Source organism: Vigna umbellata, chromosome 8, assembly GCF_029865625.1.
Source record: "Vigna umbellata cultivar VRB3 chromosome 8, Vumbellata_1.0, whole genome shotgun sequence".
NCBI lineage: Eukaryota > Viridiplantae > Streptophyta > Magnoliopsida > Fabales > Fabaceae > Vigna > Vigna umbellata.
This window is the reverse complement of record NC_142172.1, coordinates 40,346,923-40,365,284: the sequence shown is the minus strand read 5'-3', so window position 1 is coordinate 40,365,284 and position 18,362 is coordinate 40,346,923. Positions and strand designations below refer to the sequence as shown.

Sequence of the window (18,362 nt, the reverse complement as noted above, 5' to 3'; positions counted from 1 at the left end):
TATTACTTATTTTATAATTACTTAGTCAATAAATACAAGAAATAGTAAATATCAGAATTACAAAAATATTAATTAATACTTTTATATCTATTGATAAATGATGAGAATTACACATCAATATGTGTATAGTAATACACCTAAGACGAGCGGTTATCATCTATATCATCGTTCTATTCACTGAGTGATAAACGCTAACATCCGCCATCAAGTAGCGACTCTATCCGTTGATTTAGATGCGCTCGTCAACTCAGATCAAACATGCCTCGTGCACGTTATGATCGCTCTATCCACTGGTTTAGAAGCGCTCAGTCAAGATAAACGATGTTGGGTTGTGGCTCAACATTTAAGTAAACGGACCGATAGTTCACTAGAAGTTAAAATAGTAAAAAAAGATCCGATTAAAAATATGAATGATGTGAATTATGAACAACTAATCGGATTTTAAGATAAACTGTTTAAGGTAAGTCTGTTACATATTTTATTAAGAATAAATAAAAGAAAGAGCGGAAAGTCCACTATTGAAACTGAAAAATAACTTATTGTGATAAAATCATTTTTCTCCAGAGTCGAAGAAGGAGCATGGACGACTTTCAGAAAAGAAGACAAGCGACGTCAATCAAGGAAGAAGCCAGCGTCCTAAACATTTAAAAGTAGCTAAGAGACACCAGCAAGATCAAAATCCTGACCCGAATATACCGAAACAATATGTAATAGAAAACCAATGATGAACTACATGGTACTTTGTTTTTCCCATCCTCGAATATTCCAGTCTATGAATACTTTAAACTGTTACTAGTTTACAAATAAATAAATAAATATTTGAGATTGGAGTGGACTGATCTAGAGAATAACAGAGAGTCTGGGGACTAAATTTTGACTATACGATAATATTAATAAGTTTTTGACACTACACAATTTTTTATTTGCTAAAAGATAATAATACGAAAGCGATAACTAAGAGTATCAAACTTTAATATCTGATTGCATGATTCAATTTTTATTTTGATTATACATGTCTCATTTTCTTTAGGTAACTTTATAATTTAAATTTTGTATACCTAATAAGAAATTCTGTTAAGAAAATTACCGCTATTATATATGTTGTAGAACATTTTGGGTTTAAGGAGAAAGATCACTCATAAAATATTATTATTTATTGTTTATTCTGATATAACAAACAAACAACAATTTGCAAAGTTTAGAATATTTTTAATTTTTCAGTGCGTTATTTATTTATTTATTTATGTATTTCCAGTATAATATTGGTATTGATTAGTTTTTAGAATATCTTCTGCTATTAAATTTCCATTTTGCTGTCATAACAATATTATTAGCGAACAGATTGAAATCGAAAAAGAGTATAACAGACAGCATCGAGGAAAAGAGGATCAGAACTTTCAGTTTTTATTTTTTCTGGAGATGGAAGCTGATGTTTCCATTATTTTTTATGCGTTTTCCAAACCCTAAATTGCAAAAATCCCAATTTATTATTCTCTATCTTTCCCTCGGATGATTTCCAACCAAAAATCTGTGTTTTTTTTCTTAACGGATCTTTTGCTCTGATGGGTACGTTGAATCTACTCTTGTTCTTCTCTTTGGTGAGTCTGTGTGCTATGGCTGCTGCAAAGGTGGTGCTTATTGGGAACAATATTACTGTGTCCTTCGATGATATTGAAGCTAATTTTGGTGAGTTTTCTAGGCTATTTCTTCTACCAGGTTAGGATTTAGTTTGTATAAACTGTTCTGATCGAGGGAGGATGTAGTTTTGGTCTTTGCGCCGTATTGAGTATTGAAAATTTCAATTTGGGTGATGAGTACTGCTTTGGGGTAGCTTTGTCAGGGGGAAACTAGTTAAACTTTTCGATCTAGGATCATGAAGGCAAGCTTGTCGAGCTAGGAATTTAGTTCTGCTGGAACTTTTTGTCATGTTAGAAATTTAAAATACCATCTGAAGGAAAGGGGGGGGGGGGGGGGGGGGGGGGGGGGGGATAGAGACGACATATTTACTGTGGATAGGAGGAGAAAGAGTGAAAAGAAAAGCAAATTTATGAAATGATTTTGAGGGGTGGGGGGGTATGTATCAAACAGTAGATGCTGATATGTGGTATGCTGATATGATATGCCTACCATTGAATAGTGAATTCAAGATTTTTGTAATTATAAAAAAGTAGTGGTGAAGAACTGATGAAGAATGTAAATGTGGTGTAATGTTGTTGGTTTGCTTGTGATAGCGTGTGGGTGTTATTTTTATCAATTCTTTTTTGTTGACATGAGTGTCTTTTTCTTTCAGCTCCAACAGTCAAAGGTTCTGGAGAGTATGGGGTCTTATATTTGGCAGAGCCACTTGATGCGTGTACAGACCTGACAAATAAAGTTGAACGACTTCCCAATGTGAGTTCACCTTTTACTTTGGTCGTTAGAGGGGGATGTAGCTTTGAGGAGAAAGTCAGAAGGGCACAAAAGGCTGGCTTCCAAGCTGTAATTGTCTATGATAATGAAGAAGACGGTGTCTTGGTTGCAAGTAATGATCAATTCTTATATACAAGAGACATTTGTTCATCATCCTCTCTCACATGCAATTGCTATTAAATTTGTTTTTTCTCCAATCATCAAAGATAACACAAGTGGTAATGCACATTCATTGGTTGTTGCTAAATGGGTTTTTTATAGATTAGAGATTCATGTTAGATTGTGTTAGCTGTTAGTTTTACATTAGTTATAAATTTTGTAACCTAGAGGAGCTTATAATGTTTCCTGTACAAGTTTCTGTGAAAGGAATTGATTAATACAATGTAATTTGGAAGACATGTATTAGGGATTGTTGGTTGCTGTTCTTCTTTTTCTATGTTAAATGGAAGGTTAGAGAAATAATTTCGTTCAATCTTGGAGTAGATTTTTTTTATAACCATTGAAATTGGGGTGTCACCAGTAATTGCATGGCAGTCTGAGATTTTGGATGTTTGGGGCTTTATATGTTGTTGATGGATTATATTATCAAGGAAGAACATATTGGAAAGGATTACAAATATGTATGGTCTGAAAAAATTGACACCAGTGATGCATATGAATTCTATTGTCAAATAATGGATATTCAAGATGACTTACCATTGGGCGGATTTCTTGTTTTCGTGCACATATTGTATTTGTTTTCATACACGTACATCATATGTTGGGGATTTCTAATTCACAATTTTTGAGTTTCAGTGGCAGGAAATTCTGCTGGGATAAGAATACATGCAGTATTTGTATCTAAAGCTTCGGGTGAAATACTAAAGAAATATGCTGGGTGGCCTAATGTGGAAATATGGTTAATTCCAACTTTTGAAAACTCGGCATGGTCTATCATGGCAATTTCATTTATCTCCCTACTCGCAATGTCTGCAGTGCTGGCCACTTGTTTCTTTGTCCGCAGACATCGCATAAGAAGAGAAAGGCCTCGGGGTTCTCTTGTCCGTGAATTTCATGGTATGAGTAGCCGCCTAGTGAAAGCAATGCCAAGTTTGATATTTACTGCTGTTTTGGAAGACAACTGTACATCAAGGACATGTGCTATATGCCTTGAAGACTATTGTGTTGGCGAGAAGATCAGGATTCTTCCGTGCTGTCACAGTAAGTGTTCCCATAACATTTTTTTTTTAAAATCCAGTATATTATTCTGTTGGTTTATAGACCTTTAATGTATGATTATGTACTAGGGCATTGTTCAGCTTGAATGTCCTGCTACTTTGTGCAGTTCATCATTGGATCTAATGTTGATCCTATGTTAAGATATTTAATATCCACAACATGTTTTAAACTTCTGGTGTAATATCAGTTAACATTACCTGGCAAATGAGTATGTTGTTAAGCATGAGGCAGGTTTTGCCTAGTTTCCCAGCCATCTTCTTAAGGTTTATTGGAAATAAGCATACAATGAAACTTGTTAATTTTGAGGTGATAATAAGTTATAAACTAAACTTTTTGCATTGCCTGCTCGGAAGCCTCAAGCAGGATGTTTACTTGGAGGCTTACACTCACGTTCTAGCTTCTCCCACCCCTATGTTCCTCGACAAACTATGGTTAAGTATTTAGTAACTTTTGATGTTTGTCTTTGCCTTTATCCAAACACTTTCAATTTGACTATACTGTCGCATTGATGTTGATCACAACATAATCCTTACTGAAATGGAAAGTGCAATCACATACTTGTTGCAACATATAAACTATAATAAAAAAGAAGTCTTCTAATGAGATTTTTTAAAATGGAAAACTGGGAGCAATTCTACTTTCTGGGTTCTACCTACTTTTTAAACAACAACCAGTGACTCTCTTGGACAATCCTGTTGTTTCCTAACCTCCAATCTAAAACAGACATTTACAAGGATTGTTAGAAAATGTCCATTCCATCTTAATCTTGAAATTTTTTAAGCATGCCAATTTTGAAGTAGCTATAATAAAGAACTGGCACCCAATGTGTTTTTTCAGTAGAATAATGTGACAATTTAGTTTGATGTTTAATTTAATCTCCATACTCCTCACGAGTCATTAAATACTGCAATTTTAACAAATTACTTAATTTATATGAAATTTTGGTCTGACTTACTTGTGGTATATGAAAATCGATTGTTATGGATGATTCTATAAAATTCTCATAACATGACCTGGGAGGCAAAATAATCTAGGAAGTTTTCTAAATTGCAGCCCTTTATCTCAATCTCGAAATAGTCAACCCAGTGGGTTGGAAGGTACAGATTTGACCTGGGATACAATGGAAGTCCTAGAATTATCTGGACCTTATGTGTGGCTCTATGAATTCTAAAATTGCATATGTGAGGCATAATGCATCAGATTAAAACTGGTCGTCATCCAAAATCACACCTTTTAAAAAAATAGAAGCTAATTACATCACCTACTTCTGTTCTTTGTATTTTGGTTTTTAGACCATGTTCTTGACTCCTGTTAGTCTGAGCCTACTGAAGGTATTACTTACATATTTGCATAATGTGCATGCTAAGTTTTGATTGTTACACATATTATATTAATTTGTTTCTCCTGTTTATTTATTGGCAGAGTTTCATGCTGCATGTGTGGATTCTTGGCTTACTTCATGGAGAACCTTTTGTCCAGTTTGCAAGCGTGATGCAAGAACTGGCTTAACTGATCCACCTCCTTCAGAATCCACACCCTTGCTCTCATCAAGCCCAGCATCTATGGCATCCTCTGTCTTATCTTCTGTGAGATCATCACTAGCTTCATCTTCAGCAATACAAATTGCCCGGACAGCTTCACAGACCACATCTGTTTCCCGTAACCACTCTATTGCCAGTACACCTTATGTTCATCCATCAACATCACTTAGGTCATCCTACCATCAATCCCCCTCCCTAAGCATGAGCCGAAGCTCAGTAGATCTTAGGAATGCATCCCAAAGATCTCTAGCTTCTCACTTGAATTCACCACATTCCATGGGATATCCTTCTATGCCATCCCTTAACTCAAGGTACATGTCCCCGTATATTCCAAGTCCAAGCAATGCTTCAGTGAGTTATTTGGGTTCATCCAGTCATCAACAACATCCTCTCCGTTATAGTGAGTCGGCTGCAAGCTTCTCACCATTTGCATCGACACACTCCCTTCCGGAATGTTAAATTGTTCAATTTCATTATATCATATGATTGAGGTGTCCATGCACTTGAACCAGTAATTGCCGAGTCTTGAACTAAAAGGTGCCATTGATGACTGATGCTCTAGTGGACTACTCCTATGCGACACTACGGCATTCTTAACCTGTCTCCTTTGGCATTTGACTTCCTCATTGGCACCTGGTGTACATTGTAGCTTCTCTTGTGATGTTCAGTTTCATTTACATGTTCTGGTTGAGGTTCTTACGTTTTTAGGCTGGTGAGCTTGCGTACAGTCAATCGTGTGTATTGTTTTTGCTTTGAATTTGATGTTTTCATGGCTGCTTTGATTTCAAAGTACAGTCAACTACTAACAAGAAAATGTTGGGCTGTAGATTGAAGTCATAGAGTTCTTTATGTTGTTTTATGGATTTGTCCAACTGAATGATGAGAGATCATGTGATACTCTGTTGTTACCTGTACTTGATTATCTAATTGCAACAATATTATCAATTATGCACGTAAAATTTTCGTAGGGTGTGTAATAATGGATATGCTATTGTTGGCAAAAATCAACATATAGGTCTTACCCAAATGTAAACTTTTCTGGTTTCTTGATACAGAGAAAATCCATAATCTAGACATGTTAAATACCTTCAGTGGCATCTTCGATTAATAGTAAATTGGAATTTCTGTGCGTGAAATTTTAGTAGTACTCTCCATTTAGGATTACAAAAGTTGAAAAACTCGTGAGACACCCTCTTTGAATTAGGGGCCTTAAAATGGTTCTTAACTTTGCTTCCCTTCTTCCTAAACAAGACCGTAGTCTGGATTCTATGGAATCCTATAGAATTATTTTTGGTATCTATTTAATGTGGTAAAAATTATATATGAAATTAATTTTCTTGTGTTGAATATACATAAAATATTTTATTTATAATAAAAATAAATATGATATTAAGTTTAAAACATAAATAAAAAAATAATAAACTAATTAAAGAAAAAAAATAAAAGTAAAATATTTAATAATTTTTTTCGAATTGATATATACAAATGGTATCAAAAATATTTTTCTAATAACTTTGACAAATGTAGTGGATGAGAAAAAAAAAAGTAACTCTAACTACTATGTTTAATATAATAAATTTTTTAATTAGTTTATTATTATTCTTTATTTAAATTTTAATTCATTTTTATATTATAAATAAAAGACACCGGATATTCTTTATTTTCTATTTATAATATAAAAAATAGATTAAATCTAAAATTTAAATAAAAATAATAATAAATTAATTAAAAATATATTTAATAATCTAATATATGTAATCATTATTTTTATGATTTTTTATAGATTGTATATACAGTTGTATGTTTGGAGTTAGATGATGGAAACAAACATACATTGATTAGAAGAAATAATATATGGATTTTTTTGGCCTAACTTGTAATGAGGAAGATGATAGTGATACTTGTGGGTGTTAGGCTGCGACAAATAAAAGACGGGACAGGAGTAGACAACAATGAATGAAGGTTTGATTTAGAGAGAAAAATGTGAGTTTTAGAATCATTTTGTTTTACGTTATTGAGTAAGAATATTCTTTTTCTATAATAAATAAGATAATAAAATGTTTAAGACTATTTTGATACTTTTTTTCCTGCTAATTTTACTGACTTGCTTGGTAATCAATATAAAATGTAAAATATAATATAAAAATAAGATAAGAATATGATATAATAAGAGTAAGATAAATATTATTAATACCTTCTGTGTTTGATGCAAATTATTTTTATAATAATATATGCTACCAATGATGATATTCAATTTTGTAACAGTAACATAAAATAAAACCAAACAATTATTGTAACATGATAAGATAATAAATCAAATTTAATGTTAAACCAAACAATTATTGTAACATGATAGAATTATTGTTAATTACATCATAATTAACTATCAAACATGATAATACATGTTGAGATTGTTGATAACATAAATAACTTTCTCCTGCCATTATTAAATTTAACGATACAAATGAGAAGAAAGTTTAGGAAAAAAAAATCACATTTTAAAAGTTGATGTACTATAAGAAAGAAGACTTAATTGAATTTTCAGGGCATAAAACATCACTTCAGTACAGTTTTAGTTTTTCTTTTCAATTTTGTTGTGTGAATTAAGTTCTCATATTTTTTTCTCAATTGAAATTTTTTTAATTTTATTTTATTTTATCATATATTTATAGTTGATGATATTATGGGAAAAAATAATTTATTAATTAAAAAAATTCATCGATAATTACTAATTAATTGATAAATCAAAATTATTGGTGGCATACCAAGAATAAAATGTTCATAAATAAAATGTTTAGCAATAAATTTTATTTACAGATAGGAAAGTTCATGGGTAACTATTGATGATCAAAATACGTCGTTAGTTACAATAATCACCGGTTGATAAATATTTATTGGTAATCATCAATAATTTTGGTCACTAGTAATGATTTGTTGATAAATATCATAATTTGGTCTTTTACTTCTTTCTTTTTTTATTTTTTCTCTTCTTCTTCTTTCTCATCTTTTGTTGTTGCCTTGTCTATCGTCATTGTTGTGTCCATTGAATTTGATTTCTCTTCTTCGTTATCCTCCTCTTCTTTCCTTTCTTATCCTTCGTCATTATTGTCACCTCTTCCTCTTTTTTCTTTTCCTCTTATTTTTTTCATTATCATACTCATATCCAATCATTTATAGGAAAATTTTTCTAGCATTTTTGAGAAAAATCAAAACCTATTTTATTGATGAATTTATTAGCAAATTTTAAAAATTTGAATAATCAACATATTTACCAACAATTTTCAAAAAAATTCAATTACTAACATACTTTCAAAAAAATCCACTATTGACATACAAACAAATTTAAAATAAAAATCAATTACTAACAAATTTATCATGTTCAAAGCTTATAGCGGAAACTTTGGTTTACGTTTTACCTACAAAAATATAAATTTTTTTAAGGTTTTCTTTAAACATAATTTTATAATTAATTTAATAAAAAAATATTACTATTAAAAAATCGAAAGACTTTTTTCTAGACGCCTAAAAGAAGTATTTTTTGTGCTTGACCCTAGATTGGCCTGGGACATTCCTTAAGAAAAACGTTTGTGTTTGTGCAGCCTATGGGTAATGTCTTTGGACACAAGATATCTCATAATTATTTATTTACTACTGAAGATGACAGCACAATCCCAGTAAATGATGTTTTCTTAATTCTGCCATTAAGTCAATGGATTCAACCCAACACTTCCAACACTAACGTATGCGTCACACTCAGGTCATTGCATCAAAATTTCCAAATTATCATTTAAACACTTCTCATGCTTCGCTAATTGCATTTTGTTTCCCTCTCTTTCTTCTTTTTTATTCATTGCATTGACTCAAACTTATTGCATATATTATACCTATCACTCTTTCTTGCAATCGTGTATGATTCTCATCAATACTGTTTGATTCTCTTTTTTCAATAGATATATCTGCATATATACTCTTTAATAATATGTACTCTTTCATGTTACAAAAATTATGTGCTCTTTGACATGCATTGGAAAACCGATACAAAATTTGCATTATTTTCATTGGGAAGTCAATCCTATTGTTTCAGAAAAAATGTTAGTAATGTTTTGAGAACTATTAAAAATATTGTGTAACTTGTTAAACTGTAACGCATTGGGAATATAAGTTGTTGTTAGAATTTGAACATCAGGACCCTTACACTATACGCAACTCAAAAGATAAATAAACAAGCCACACTATACTCTATTAATATTTATCGCACTTTGAGTCTTGGACACCGTTTGACCACTTTTATTTTATATATTTGAATTTCTTAGAGACAAACGTTATCTTATATATTACCTTCTTTTCTAATAATTCAGAATCTTTTAACTCTAACTTAATATCGTAAAACTAGTTTGTAACTAAGATTTTCACCTACCGTAAATTAGTTTTATGTAGATCTTTAATACAATCTTTTCATATAAAAATATATACATTTTAAATATAAAACTAAAAATTAATATACGATTCGATAATATTTAATAACAAATAACACAATAGTTCAACAAGTATGATTTTTTATTTAAATAAATTTTAAATGAATGTAATATTATTTTAAAAAATGTATTTTGAAGGCAGTTAGTGGTAGAATGGTAGATATCATTCTGGGAAGTGTTCTCTGAGCAGGCATGGTTGTTTTGGGGAGGATTTTCCAAAGAGTGAAAGAGCCATTGTCTTGGGAGTCTTGAAGACGAAGCACCTAATATTTACTTGTGCAAATTCTGTCGGTGTGAGAAGCTATTTTTGCAACTTCGTATTACCATGACCATCATGATGGAAAATAAATAAATCATCGTGTACCTTTTATTGGACTACAAAATTATTCTCATTTCCAAATTAAAAACAAAACAGATCTTCCACTTTATCATTATTATGTTTCAACCATCATTTCTGCATTTATAGGTATACGGTGGCCCATATGTACCACTGCACAATAATTAGAATATGTAATAGTTGGAATTTGAGGCAATGATAGAGTTGTGTTATGGAAAAACAAGAAACAAATATATTTATGATGAAGGGAGGTTGTATTATTTATTCACCAAAATAGCGTTGGAAGAGAAAGAAGAAATTGTTCATCTGACAGAATAAGTTTCTGATATTCTGTCTCTCTTACTTTCCCACGTTCCCCGACAATCATCAATTATCAACTTTCACACATATTCACAAAATATGCAATATTTTCAATATCTTTTTTATTATTTTTCGAACCTTCTTCTGCTTTTGTTTTTTCGTTTTTCACAAAAACAAAACACAAACTACACGTATAAATTTTTCTGAAGGTAGAGAATCTCCATCCATGTGTTGGTGACCTGTTATTTTCTAATATTTAGTGCCATGAAACTAACTCTCGATTTTTGGTCAACTTTTTATAATTTTCTTTTTTTAATATATTTAAATATCTTATCTTAGGTCAGAATCATCTAACACCCTTGTTGCTGTTTAGTAATATATCCAAATGGTTAAAAGTTATTTAATGTTCGTTGAGCAACACTCGCAAGAAGGCATGTGATATGAATAAGTATCAAATGTGACATCAAGACAATATATAATTCATTTGATTAAAAGCTTTAAGAACTAGTGTACACTTTAAATATTTATATATTGTGATTTTTTTTATTAAAAATATCAAAATTACATGTTTACGCTTCGTTATTTTAAATTTAGAATCGCATAAAAAGATAATTATTGAAAAAATTAATTTACAAAAAACTTCATGTAGCTTTAAAAAATTAGTTATTCGTCACACTACTTATTTTAACATTAAAATATAAAGCTAATAGCTAATAATATATTATATAAACATTAATATAAATTATTATTAAGATGTTGGGTGGTAAGATATTATATTAATAAATTATTATAATATAAACACATATCCATATATCTCCACATTGGTAAGATATTGTCCGCTTTGGACTAAGTCCTCACGGATTTGTTTTTGGTATCATTCCAAAAGGCCTCTTACTAAGAGAGATATCGTATGTATATATAAACCCTAGACGTGAGACTTTGTTTGTATCCAACAATAATATAATATGATTAAATGATAAGCGTCAATTAATCCTGTTTTGTTAAACAAAGTTTAAAAGTCACTAACAAAACAACTTATGTTGTTATTATTGTATATGTATAGAACTTTCATAAAATATCCTAAAGGAAATGAGAAAGTAGTTTTAATAAAATTTATTCCGCAGAATTTCCAAAAATTAGAGAACGTAATTAATTAGTAAAATTTTAAAAGAAGTTGTTTGTGCAAAATAAAAGCTATCTTGTATAATGCAGTGTTAAGCCATATTAATTTCTTCCTTAAAACAGAATAGATTAAATATGTGTGGTTGGAGACTGTCACAAAGTCTATTTGTATGAAAAAAAACACACTTTAAAAGAAAGAAAAAACACTTCATTACATAGTCTCAATACTTGAGGAATTTTGACTAAAATTACAAGCAAATTTCATTAAAAATAATCTTGGAACTACTTGAAAAGAACACATTTTACACTTGACTGAACGAACAGGGTTTGAAGAAATAAAAAAAATAGAAAATGAAAACTTTCATTCAATATGAGATTAATGTTAGGTTTAAATCCTTACTTCGTCCTTATGTTAAGAGGTGAATTTCTGTTTAGTATCCGATTTTTTAAAAATATAAACATTTGGTCTCTATGTTATCAAAATTGTGTAACTTTAGTTCCCGTTAACTTGTAGGAACGGCCTTAACTCCGTGGTGCATTTTAATTAAAATTTAAATTAACTTTAGTCATATCAAAATTGTATGATTAAAATTGTATGATTAAAGTAATTAATCATACATTTAATTAAAATCGTGAAAGGATTAAATAAAGTTTTGAACAACTTTCCCAAAACTAGAATTACGCCAAAGTAGTGCAAAAATTAAACGACTTATACCACAAAAATGAAATGCACACTGATAACGTGCATGGAGATGACAACTACAAACTCTTTTTTTTTTTTTTTTAATTTTACTTCTAAGAATTCGTGAAGTTATTACACCACTTTTTCAATTTTTCCAAATTAGACTTTTGCCTTTTTTCTGATTCTTTTTTTTTTAATTTTTATATTAGTTTGATTGATTAATGTTTATCTTGCTTTTAACGCTTTCCAATTTTTATATAATTATGTTTTTCCCATTTTTAAATATTTATTTAAATAATTTATTTTTTCAATTTTGCTTATTTTAAATTATTATTTTTGAATAATTCTATTAATAATTTTTTAAAATTTGTGTAAACATTTTTTTTGTTTTAATATATATTTTTAACATTTTACTAGTAAATAAAAATTAAAATTTTATAACTATTTTTTACTTTTTTTCTTTTTAAAACTTTTTTATACAAATATTTTTATATATAAATTTAAAAAACATTAAAAAGATTTAAAAAAACTATTAATGAAACTGATGTAAATATTTAAAAACAAAACAAAATTAAAAAGGGTAAAACAATATTTTAGAAGCCCTAAAGTAAAAATACGCCCTCTTCTAATTTTTCACAATTTTTTTTTCTGAAATATGATTAGTTTTTTTATTTAAAAACTCTAACAATTTCAAAAATGAAATTAATAAGAAAGGACGAAATTAAAAAATAAAAAGGTAAAACAATATTTTAGAAGCCGTGAAGTAATAAAATTTTCTTTTTTAAGCTTGTTTTGTTTTTAAATATTTTCATCAATTTGGTTAATGAATTTTTAATCTTTTTAATGTTGTGAAAAATATATATTAGACAAAAAAGATGTTTGCACAAATTTTAAAAAAATTATTAATAAAATTATTCAAAAAATAGTAATATAAAATAAGCAAAATTTAAAAAATTAAATTACTTAAATAAACATTTATAAATGGAAAAAAAATTATATCAAAATTGAAAAGCATTAAAATAAATAAACATTGATTAATGAAAACTAGAAGGAAAAAATGAAAAAAAAATAAAGAAAGCATCAGAAAAAGAAAAATAGAAAGATAATTTAGAAAAATGAAAGAAGTCGTGTGTAATAACTTCACGACTTCTGAGTAAAATTAAAAAAGTAAAAAATTCTTTATGCAAAAAGTTGTTATTTTCTTGTAGGATTCAGTGTATGTGATTTTTTTTCTTAAAAGTTGTCTAATTTTTGCATAACTTCAATGTTATTTTGGTTTTGGAGGAAGTCAGGAAACCAATGCATGACTAAATAGAAATTCTTCAACCCTTTTACGATTTTGATTAAGTGTATGATTAATTACATTAATTTTTATGAAAATTGTGTTTAAACTTTACGACTTCTTTACAAACCCTGTTCATAATTTAAAAAAGAAAATCCAGATACGAAATTTAAAAAGCAAAATGAAGCCATAATGTTATCATGAAAACCATGGTTGGTAGGACTAACTATCATCCCATTTTTCTGTTTTCCAGAGTAGCCCACTACCACTTAATTGCAACTGTTAAATTGGTTGAAGCGTTTAATGCACAATATATAGTTAATTACATTTAAAAAGCCTTTTTCTTATCAGTATAATATATCTCAATGAGGAGCACATTTATTCCCGTGAGGATAACAGTATACACCTCATCAAGTAGCAATTTAATGTGTAATCCAATTGAAAAACTGGTTACATATCTGATGCTAAAATGTTGCCTACCTGTACATCATGTACTTCCCATTCAACATTAGCATCTGCTACTGCAAGTAACTTCTTCCAATTTCCAGTTTCTGTAGATTTGTTTTTATTTTGTTTCAAGTACATTATTAGTGACACCATAGCTTACCTCATCATCCTTTTTCAATAATAAAACCAACCTACATTGCACTCTCATTCACTTTCACTCCCTTTTTTTAGTGCTCTTTTCAGCATATCAGTTATGATAACCAAGAGATAATGCTATTTCACAAGGCAGATGGGCCTATTGTTCATTATACACTCTCAGCTTTCAGCACATCCACTACCGTAAAACATGACATAAAGATAAAAGGGGTTTTTGGCTTTGACCTTTACACCAACACACACCCTTAAAACATCAACATAATGCTCTTATTTTCTATCAATATCCATGTATTTAACTAGGTAGTAGATCTGTCATCACAAATGCATTGAATATATTGAAACCATGTGGGGGAAAACCAGATGGACCCATTTACATTACTTTAGCTCTAAGATTGTCTAAATCAATTATGATGTAGTTGAATCATCATACTCGGTGCTTCCACCCTTGTCTCTTCTTTTTCCTCTAAAATACGATATCTTTTTCCCGTAACGGAGGTTACGTAGAGTAATGTATCAGATAAATGTGTTTCTACAAATAGTTAAACTCCACTTAGTCAATAGTAAACTTAACTAGGAGTAGGTTGGTTTATTAGAAAAAAAAAACATTTTACTCCACATTCTTATATCTGTCCCACACGTGTAATTTTGGGTATTATAAATGCACGTTAAAACCTACAAGTACACCATTATAATAATCTAAAAACATTTTCTCACTTTTGGTTGTTAAAAATCTACACGCAAGTGTCACTAAATGCTAAAACCAAACGGAGCATGTGAACTTAAATTGATTGTACTGTGATATGTACAAAACAAATCAGTGAAGGTTTTATTTTTGTTTCAGCGCAATCCCAGAGATGATGAAAAAAACACACTATTCAGGATCCATATCTTTGAAAAATTCTTAAGGACCTGAAATGCGATCTCTCACCTTATTAGAAAAAGGAAAATACGTAGGAAGATGCACTCTTTTTTATATATCTTACACTGCAGAACAATAAAAGGGTGCACTCAATTTGTGAAAAGATATCCAAAATTTTAATATATTCTAGGAATCAGAATGATAGGGAGAGATATATCATCTCGGGTGGTCATGGTCATGATTTCTTTCACCACTAACTATGATCTTATAAAAATATTTAAAAAGGTGTACTAATTCTACAGCCAGCTCATTAGTATAGCATGATTTAGATAGAGTCTATCTCAAGCCTTACATGTTTGTTTAGGGTAGTTTTGTACAGATAGACTACAGAGTTTACGTACTTGTGTTGGTTTCAAAGAAAGAGAAGGCTCTGAAATCTTTGAGAATCACATTCATACGTACATACGATATACATACTTAGAAAATACAAAATGTGCACAAAAGAAAATAATATGTCAGTCTCTTCCACTGTGGTCCAGTGCACTGTTTCCGCATGGGATCATGTAATTTTCAGCATCATGTGTTTTTGTCACATGAAATACAGCAAAGAGAGTATATTTTGTATTTAGAGATTTAGATGTTTGGTACCCAAAAAACAAAAAGCAGTGATAAAAATAAACGAAGAAAAATACGAGTCATGAGTGATCGCTGAATTAACAGAAGGAGACAAAGCACTACTTCCTATAGTTGTATTAACATATTACAATAAGTTGGGTTTCCAAAGACAGACTTGTCTTCACATACCATATTTTAGAAGCTAAAAAACAAAGATCAAGGTTTAAAAAAATTAAGAAAAGAGGGAAAGAAATACCTCTTTCTGGGTTTTCTTACAACAACATGAACAAGGACAATTAACAGCTAGGCATCATCACAATTCACAAGCTCAGAGGGACCTGGGACTAACATCTGCACATGTGCTTCTTCTTGAGCTTGGAAGGTAGACTAAAGACTCAGAAACAGCACAAGTACTCTTGCAAGAACCATAAAGGCTGATGAATCCAAAACGATCACTCACACTCCTTGGCACCTTAGCTCCACTCCACAAATTGCTACTTGTTTCTTCACTATCATCCTTTGAGCATTCCACCAGTGCAGCAAAGAAAGGATCCCTTTGGAATACACTTTGTACTGAGTTCTTCTTCCTCACCCTTGTTTCTTCATGACTGAGCTTCTTAGAAGAGCGTGTGGTGGTGGGTGGGGGCAATGGTAATAGTTTCAACGATGACTCCTGCAGCTTCTTTTTGGAATTCTGTTTCTTGGGAATTCCAGGCAAGTGTTCCCAAGAAAACGGAACACCCGAGAATCTAATAAGTGGAGATGCAGGACTAAGAAGAGGATCCTCCGGGAAATAGAATGATTCAAAGGAGGAAGATGAGGATGAGGAATGAGTCCTGCGAGATGAATGGTACTTTCCTGCATGGAAGATGTCACATTGTTTTGGAACAACCTTCGCATGCTCACTAACACTTGCTCCTGATGATGATGAAGAAGAATCCATTGTGTTCCTTTCAGCAAGAGAAAAGATGTCTCACAAAACTCTCTCTCTTTCTCTCTCTCTCTCTCTCTCTCTCTCTCTCTTTCTCTACCTCTCATTGCACATTTTATTATATAGGCACACAGACAGATACATATGTACCACTCCTATTTTAACACCACTTTATTTTGTTTATGCACTTCAACTTAAACTAATGAAAATCATATATATAGCTATACTTTTTAAACAACTATTATAAAACTTCAATATTGATAACTCAAGTATACAATCTTTAATATATTGGATAACAGTACTGGCTATAACCATTACTGATACGATCAATTTTTACATTTTATTACCACTAATTAACTTTTTAAGATGATACACAAGATTTTTTTCTCTGATTAGAAAAGAAAAAAGTAATTTATATATTAAATGAGGTTGGTGGAAAAATGTGGTTTGTGGGATGAGAAGGAAAAAGAAGAATGATAAAAAAAAGACATAGCATTGATGGAGGGGAGAAGTGGAAAAGATGGGGATGATAAAGGCATGTTTTAAATAGGGAGGTTACCATAAAGAGTGGTTAGAAAGCAATCACATGGATGGATGGCCAAAAATGAGGAATTGCATTTGCAGAGTGCAGTGTAGGTTTGATTCAATTCGCTTGTCTGTGTTCGTTTCGAAGAGTAGCTCGTCAATTTCTTCTAAAAAATCTACATATCAAACCATAAATGCACACAGCATATGTTTCTATGTCTCCTTCACTCTCATTTTGTTTACTTCCATTTCTAAAACCTCACCTTCTCCCATCCCTTACAGATTTTCACTTTCAACATTCTCTCAGTAAGTCACGATTGTCTCTCCTCCAATTTCTTCTGCCACTCTAAAACAACATCATCGGGTAAAGTTTTTCCCCACTTGTTCCGACCAAAACTATTTTTTTATAGAATAAAACTTACGGTGGAGTTTGTTCACATTTATGTTTTCTTAATAATTCAATGTTTTCTGAATATATAATAAAATCTTTTTTATTTTTTTATGATTGTCTCCAAACTAAGATATAAGACTTTGATGATCATGTACTTATCAAAATAGTAAATTTTCAGTTCCGGGCAGGTTGCTTATGGTAATTGAATATATTTTGATTTGATCACCTAACTCAAAAACAGACAGAGGATACCTTTCCCATTTTAAATTTTTGTTACACAATATTGGAGTTGCTGTTTTGGATTGTGAAGTAAAACAAATTAATAAAATAGGTCAAGTAGACACGATTTTTCTTAGTTAAATCTTGACTTTCAATTTTATTTTTTTATCAAAATAATATGGAAAATTTTCATTGACGAGTTTCCATAAATTACCCAAAGATTCCAAAAATTCTACACAACTTTTTAATTTTGTTTTGAAATTGTATTTCTTTTTATATGCATACCTTCCTTAAATTGTTTAAATAATTACATATAGAAATGGATGGAAAATGATGAATAGACATGCACGTTGTTTTTATCTAAATTAAGAAAGAGATAAATGATAGAAGAGAAGAAATGTAAGTGACGTGATAATATAAAAAGATATGAAAACGATTATTGTGAATAGATTATTTATTTATTTATTTTTGTAATTAAAGTTTGCTCATACATCGTTATTCTTATTTGAAAATGAGTCCAGGTCGTGTACGTGTGGGTTTTATAACCTTTGATTAATCCGTAATAATCACACATTTTATACGATCGTAAAATATTAGAATTCAAGTGTGAGTTTAAGTCCCACGTTGGATATAAATAAAAAAGTAGACTCATTAATCCATTGTCTTAAGGTTTTAAGTAAAGAATGGTGTCAATCCCTTACATAATTGACTCAGATGCTATTAGTGTTTGTGTAACGCGACAGGGAACATCTCCTCGATAGACCCAACAAGCTCCATTTTTATATAAGAATGGAAGTAATAAATATTAATTATTAAATTTTGTTATAAATAGTGAAAAAAAAACTAATTTTAT

At 30.3% G+C, this 18,362-nt stretch overlaps 2 protein-coding genes across 2 annotated transcripts; one reads left to right on the top strand and one right to left on the bottom strand.

The window, feature by feature from the left end:
* The first annotated feature begins 1,309 nt into the window (after window positions 1-1,309).
* On the top strand, window positions 1,310-6,082 carry LOC124832502 (Protease-associated (PA) RING/U-box zinc finger family protein). Its single transcript, XM_047306722.2, has 4 exons — window positions 1,310-1,686; window positions 2,291-2,521; window positions 3,205-3,609; window positions 5,050-6,082. The coding sequence occupies exons 1-4, from the start codon at window positions 1,563-1,565 to the stop codon at window positions 5,625-5,627; spliced, it is 1,338 nt and encodes a 445-aa protein (XP_047162678.1). The 5' UTR covers window positions 1,310-1,562; the 3' UTR covers window positions 5,628-6,082.
* Window positions 6,083-15,541: 9,459 nt separating this feature from the next.
* LOC124832491 (uncharacterized) lies at window positions 15,542-16,539 on the bottom strand. The gene has a single exon (XM_047306710.2). The coding sequence runs from the start codon at window positions 16,384-16,386 to the stop codon at window positions 15,772-15,774; it is 615 nt and encodes a 204-aa protein (XP_047162666.1). The 5' UTR covers window positions 16,387-16,539; the 3' UTR covers window positions 15,542-15,771.
* Window positions 16,540-18,362: the final 1,823 nt, after the last annotated feature.